The 6,614-nt window shown below is 43.2% G+C and overlaps 1 protein-coding gene across 1 annotated transcript in view; it reads left to right on the top strand.

Annotated features, from left to right (window-relative positions):
- LOC116057260 (hibernation-specific plasma protein HP-55-like) overlaps window positions 1-5,167 on the top strand; it is a 5,854-nt gene extending 687 nt beyond the window's left edge. The window contains exons 2-6 of the mRNA XM_031309645.2: window positions 2,349-3,000; window positions 3,130-3,200; window positions 3,331-3,524; window positions 4,676-4,823; window positions 4,908-5,167. Of these exons, the coding sequence (XP_031165505.1) occupies window positions 2,349-3,000; window positions 3,130-3,200; window positions 3,331-3,524; window positions 4,676-4,823; window positions 4,908-5,102 (1,260 nt within the window). The 3' untranslated portion in view covers window positions 5,103-5,167. The remainder of the gene's footprint in view (window positions 1-2,348; window positions 3,001-3,129; window positions 3,201-3,330; window positions 3,525-4,675; window positions 4,824-4,907) is intronic.
- Window positions 5,168-6,614: the final 1,447 nt, after the last annotated feature.

The following is a 6,614-nucleotide window of genomic DNA, read 5'->3' as shown; positions in this document are numbered from 1 at the left end:
GGTCTTCCACACCAAAGGCATGTGTCATATCTACTGTGACATCACCACCCCAAGAGTACAATCAGAGAGACAATGAAAGGCAGTTAGCGTCTAACCAGAAGTGCAGAAAAGTGCAATGTGAACAGTATAGACAGGTAGTGCAGTATAAACAGTATATGTCATATAGTGCAGTGTAGACAGTAGTATACAGTTAATGAAGTGGTATTGTGTACAGTAAGGATATGTGCAGTGACTTTAACAGTAACATGAGAGCAGAATAAATATGGATATAGAGTATGAACAGTATAGACAGAAATGTGCAGTGTAGTAACTAACATTTTAGGAGTAGGAAAAATAAGTGTACGTGCAGTATGAACAGTATAAAGAGTAGTAGAATATGGGTATGCATAAATGTTGTATGTATATGTATGTTGTTCATATCATAAATATAAATAGAATAGTATGGGTGGTATGGGGCTGAAACAGCCTAGCATATGTTTAAGTTGATGAATAGCCTATGCTACTATTACACAGTAACCTAAACTCTGAGAAAACGATAACGTTAAGTGCACCAGAATAAAATATAATATTCAGAATTAAACAGTGTAGTTGACTTAAAGATTAAGTGAACATCCACGAATGAACGTAAGCGCGAAGATTCAGGTGAGGTTCAGAGCAGGCTACTACTTCAGGTGAAAAACTAACATCCACAAAACGTAATGAGCGAAGTTTTAGTGCTGGAGTAGGTACTACTTTCGGAGGGGAAAGGGCAGTTAGAGTAAAGGCGCTGGCACACCAACCTGATTATCAGCCGTCGGACAGTCTGGCGAGGTCAGTGACTCCAGTCTGTTTGGTGTGTTCCCTGCTGTCGTCAGTTGGAGGAGCCGTCGGCTTTAATTTGGGCTGATTTGACATGTTGAATCGGCCAGTGGGCAGTCGGACTCAATGACCAATTACCGGAAATGACGAGCGGGATGAGCCTGACGAAAATCTCTCAAAATCTGACTAAAATCTTTAAACTGACCTTTGTTGATCTGAAATGAAGACAGATTCAGCAACTGCATGGCCTATTTCTTACTTAAAATGTTTTCAGAAACACGTTTCAGTGAACTATTTTCGTAAAATACGAGATTGTATTCCGAACAAGCCGCCATTATGGTCGAGGAGAAGCCAGACCCACGTGACACGTTCTTCCAGTCAGCTGCTGGGTTTCACTTTTTGGGCAACAATACAGATTAGCACATGCAGAACGTACGCTCAAGTCGGCGTCACTTCAATGTGTTTCGAGGCACTTTTTGAACGGTTCGAGAAATATGCGAATAACAAACACACTGACATATAGACGTTCCTGTGGCCTAATAGATAGCCTATTGAATAACTTGATGATAGAGACGTCAAAGCATTTTGTGGAATGATGCATCATCATGTGATATTTGCAACGATGTGACTCAAACACAGTGTCTGGTAGCCTGCCTATAAGTGGCATCACGCTCTGTCTGCCACTTGTTGTCTGTATCTGATTGTGCTTAGCATGTGTGGGATTGACTTAAATTCGGGAATTGTCATTTATTCAAAGTCAAAGACAGTCCAAAGTAGTACTACTTTGCACATTTTTGTCGTCTGAGGTGTATTTCACATTTTAGCTGCCAAAGCTCAGCTACTTTCTTCGACCCTCTCTGTCTCTGGTCCTCAGTCAGTGTGCTGTGTGAGAGGGGGAGGGGCCAGAAGCTACAGCGGCAAAAGCCAATGTCTGCTTCTTTTACCGATATATATTTAATGATGTCTTTTGCATTTCTAATCCAAACAACGTCAAACTTGGCACTGGACTTACTCGTGCCCGTAGCAAGACACCTGTCAACGGTTCGAAAGATATGCAAATAACAGACACACAGACACACAGACACACAGACAGACGTTTTAGATAGATATTCATTAGTTTAACAATTGTGATGACCCCTCCCACTTTGTGGGTGGCTCATGTGAGCTAGGTAGAAGGAAGGCAGAGGTGTGGTAGTCTACACCTGGATCACATTTCCTTGATTGACTCTTTGTCCTTTAAAGAGGGCTGGAAATTCAGATCTGGCGATCTCTCTCGATCTTCACATCCAGAAAATGTTTGTTTTTGAGTTTTGTTTACATTGCTGGTTACAGTGTTCTCGCTCAATACTGGACCAGTTTCAAAGATTTTTGTTCAAGTGATCAGTCACTTAGCCACCTTTTAATCAGATTTCTTTTCTTAAGAGTAACTTAACAGCCCACATACTCCTCAGATTCACATTATGCTAAATCTTCAGAAAATACCTCCAGTACAAAATCAGTTTCCTCATTAAAACAAACAATGGAGCTGAACTTTTGAACTTTTGTCTTAGTTCACAATGATGATGATGCGTGCAGCCGTGGGTCTCTGGGTCCTATCAGCGGTGATCTGCGTGGGCAGAGGCCATCACCATTTGGGTCACGGCAACGACCAGGCCGTCCAAGACACCGTAGCGGACGGCAGCGCTAACAGCGTCTCCCTGGTGAATGAAGCAAACAAAGAGTTTTCCTTCCGACTCTACAGGCAGTTAGCAGCTCATGCTGACTCACAGGGACAGAATATCTTCTTCTCCCCGGCTAGTGTGTCGGCCGCCTTGGCTATGTTGTCCGTGGGAGCGCAGGGGGAGACTCACCGTCAGCTTTTCAGTGGTCTGGGCTTCAACAGCTCCCTCCTGACGCAGACAGATGTGGACCAGGTCTTCCAGACGTTGCTCCAGAGCGCCAACAACACATCTCAGGAGGACGCCAGCGAAGGGACCGCCGTGTTCGTGGACAACCGCTTCAAGCCGAAGCCGGAGTTCCTGCAGACCCTGAAGCAGTCGTACTTCGCAGATGGGTTCAATGTGGACTTCAGCCAAACCACAGAAAGTGCTGATACCATCAATAAGTACGTGGAGGAGAAGACCAACGGGAAGATTGACAAGCTGGTGGAAGACCTGGATCCAGACACAGTCATGTATCTCATCAGCTACATCTACTACAAAGGTAAGAAGGTCCTGTGGGATGAGATCTAGTCAGTCTGTAATAATGTAATGTAATATGTTTACATTTTGAGGTTAAATTGAATGTATTAAACCACAAGTTTTTGTTTTATTTCTGCTCATTGTCTAACAGGAAAGTGGGCGACTCCGTTTGACCCTGAGCTCACCAAGCAGGACGACTTCAACGTGGACGAGAACACCACGGTTCAGAGTTTCTCTCTTAATTCAGAAAAATTGATTTGAGTCCCAGACATCTTAAACATTTGGGGTTCAGCCAAAAAGGGCTGAATGGATTCATTCTGTGTGTCTTCATGTTTAAATTGTCATCATCCAGGTTTCAGTCAACATGATGAATATGGAGGATGATTTCTACACCTATCAAGACCGCGTGTTGAACACGACGGTCCTTCAGCTCCCCTTCAACAGCTCCTACTCCATGCTGCTGATGTTGCCTGACGTCATGGCAACACTGGAGAACGCCATTGACCCGAACCTGGTCGCCAAATGGTTGAAGGCTATGAGCCCCAGGTTGGGAGAATCTTAAGATATGCTTCTAATATGTGGAAAGTTTGACACAGAGTTAGGTACCCAACTTTGTTCTGTCCGAGAGACTGTCCTCCCCCCAAAAATGGAAATATGCTGGCTCTATATACACGCTAAAAGTACTGATTATTTACATGGAGTTTGGTGAAGGTGATTTCGGTTCTGTTTCATGTTAAACAACGGATCTTACTCTTTAACAAAAATCTATCTCTGTAGGGATCCTTTACATAATTTTGTCAGACACTTAGAATAATAATCTGAGTCTGTCAGTGATAAAAACAGCATATCATTGTTTAATGATAAGAGACTGTCCTCCCCCAGAAAGTGCCTCCATAACTCATTTGTTCCAGCATCATTCTGACCTATATTTAGGTTTGTAGTGGCGCCGCCCTCAGGACCCATCCGCAGCATTTGCACCGGTCCCGGCAGCAACCTTGCCCAGCTCCGATGCCGCTGACTCAACACGCCCACCCGCACGCAATGCCATCCATGCCCCCCCAGCAGCGAGCCTTCTCATCCTCCCTCTTAATCTTCAACATAACTGCAGTGCCGACGTAGTTCTCCCGCACTTCTGCGCGCTCACGTGTCTGTGTGTCTGTGTTGAAGCTCCACTGTCTGTCAATATGCAGACAGGACAGATAAGCTTTTCAGCCTTTTAAAAAGCTGCAGTAAATCAGTCGCCCCTTCTCCGCTGCTCCTCTGTCACAAGCCGTCCCCCAAGGTTCGGTGCTTGGTCCCCTCCTTTTCATCCTCTCCATCCTGCCACTCGAAATGTCATACGTAAACTTGGTCTCCGCTTCCTCTGCTGCCATCACCACAGCTACATCCTCCACCCTCATCCTCAACTGCCTCACTGATATTCAAACCTGGATGCAAACCAACTTCCTCCAACTCAACTACAATAAATATGACTTGATCATCATTGGCCCGAAAGCCCGATTTTGGGCCAATGATGATCAAGTCAGATTTATAACTTTGGTCTCCCTGTCAACAACTCTTTGAACACACTAACAGACTAATCTGAGTCTGTCAGTGATAAAAACAGCATATCGTTGTTTAAGGCCCTCACAGCCAAATTAAACTCCTGCTCTAGTCAGATTCAGTGAATGTTTGTCTTTCCCCCTCCAATGTTTTAGGAGACATGATGTATATATTCCAAAGTTCTCCATCAAGACTTCCTACAAGCTGAATGATGTTCTGTCAGAAATGGGAATGACAGACATGTTTGGTGTTCGTGCAAATTTGAGAGGCATTTCAGAGGACCCAAAACTGGAAGTCTCAAAAGTAAGTAAACAGAGCATATGTTTTATGTTATTTCACACATGTTGCATTCGTCTGTCGTCTCACTTACTTTTTGTTGCACCGCAGGTTGTGCACCAAGCTACGCTGGATGTGGACGAGGCTGGAGCCACCGCTGCCGCCGCCACAGGCATCGAAATTGTTGAAAGGTCTGGACTTTTCGCCCCTGTATTGAAGTTCAATCGTCCATTCATGGTGATCATCACTGAACGCAACACGGAGAAAATCCTCTTCTTGGGAAAGATTATCAACCCAACCATCTGATGATCATCACTTTGTGTTTGCTCGAGCACAGCTGTTGCATCTCATATAAAGGAGTCAGAAAAACCTTTGTTTTGTTGTCTCTTGCTTTATTGATTAAGTGTGTAGCAAACGAGGCTATTAGTTGCTGAAGGCAAAATAACGAAGGGATAAAATATTATAAACAGCCATAAGCATTTGGTATTCTTTTATACCAAAGATTGGCTTTTAAAAAATACAATAGAGCTCAACAGTGACCGGACACTTTTTGAATGGCTTTGGCCCCGGAGTTGATTTGCATTGTTCAACATCTCCGAAGACGTTTCATTAAATGCTGATATAAAGACTTTTAAGCCTGGAACCAAGCAAATCAGCTATGAGCTGAATCATGACCATAAGACATTTGATTCGGGACAAAAAAACATTTTGAAAATGGCAAAAAAGACAAAAGAACAATCCTGTAAAGAAACGCTCAAAGACTTGAGTGGTAGCAGCTTCGCAGGTTTGGTAAACATTTCGATGGTAACAACGAGTTCAACCAATCAGAGAGGTCGCTGTTAACGCTAAGGATTGTGGGTTGTGTAGTTGTAACAAGCAGAAGTAACTATTAATTAGCCTTCCTGTGAAAAAATCAGTGTTGGTCGTTCCCTATTTAAGATGATGGTGATAAACGCTGCAGAGTCGTCAAACAACTGCTAATCAGCCGGAAAAATATCATAGACAGTATACAATGGACCAGCAGATCCCGTGTCTCTGGACGGAGACCAGTGAAGGATATTAGAAGATCTTTCCCGGTGATGGCTAAGCGTTACTGAGCAGCCTCCAACTGAGCTTGAAGACGTAGATGTGACGTGAGCAACCTGTCTGAAAGTTGGAAGTCTTCTGGTAGCTGTGCCAAGAGAAATCTCAATCATTCCCAATCTAGCAGAGACGGAGAGCGTAGGTATATGTAAGGAGATAACATAGACACAGGCTAATTATTGATCACTAAAATGATAGTTAACATTAGTAATTAAACTTAAACAGCTAATGGAAGTCCAAACTGCCTGAGAGCTTCTCCTGTACTATACGGTAATTCCTCTACTATGAGACAGTAAGTCTCGTGGTTATGACCCAATCGTTAGCCTATTTTTATAAAAACGTCTGCTACGGAGCCATAACGTGAGCTACAAGGTAATGGAGCCTTTTATACATTGTCGTGTTTCTTTAGAAATAAACAATGGACAAATAGAGTCTTTAAACTCTTCAGATGTAAAGTTATTCTCTGTCAAAGTGACGTCAGAATGAATGACAGTCAATGGGATGCTAACGGGAGGTGATGGCTTGGTAGCATCAAAATGGCGCAATGCGTTGTGAGGAGAAGCTTAGCCCCTTGGAAAATTTTGAGTCATAGGATGTGATGTACAGAGATGAAGTGCCCAAAAAGACCGTCTGAAAAACTTTTGTTATTCAAAAAAATTACAACTTTTTTTTTTGTCTCCAAAATATTTTCTAAATTATTCCAACTCTTTCTGTCAAAATGGATTTTGACTGAGC

This window comes from Sander lucioperca, chromosome 2 (assembly GCF_008315115.2).
Source record: "Sander lucioperca isolate FBNREF2018 chromosome 2, SLUC_FBN_1.2, whole genome shotgun sequence".
NCBI classification, from domain to species: domain Eukaryota; kingdom Metazoa; phylum Chordata; class Actinopteri; order Perciformes; family Percidae; genus Sander; species Sander lucioperca.
The sequence above is the reverse complement of the archived record's forward strand: the minus strand, read 5'-3'. Positions and strand labels throughout refer to the sequence as shown.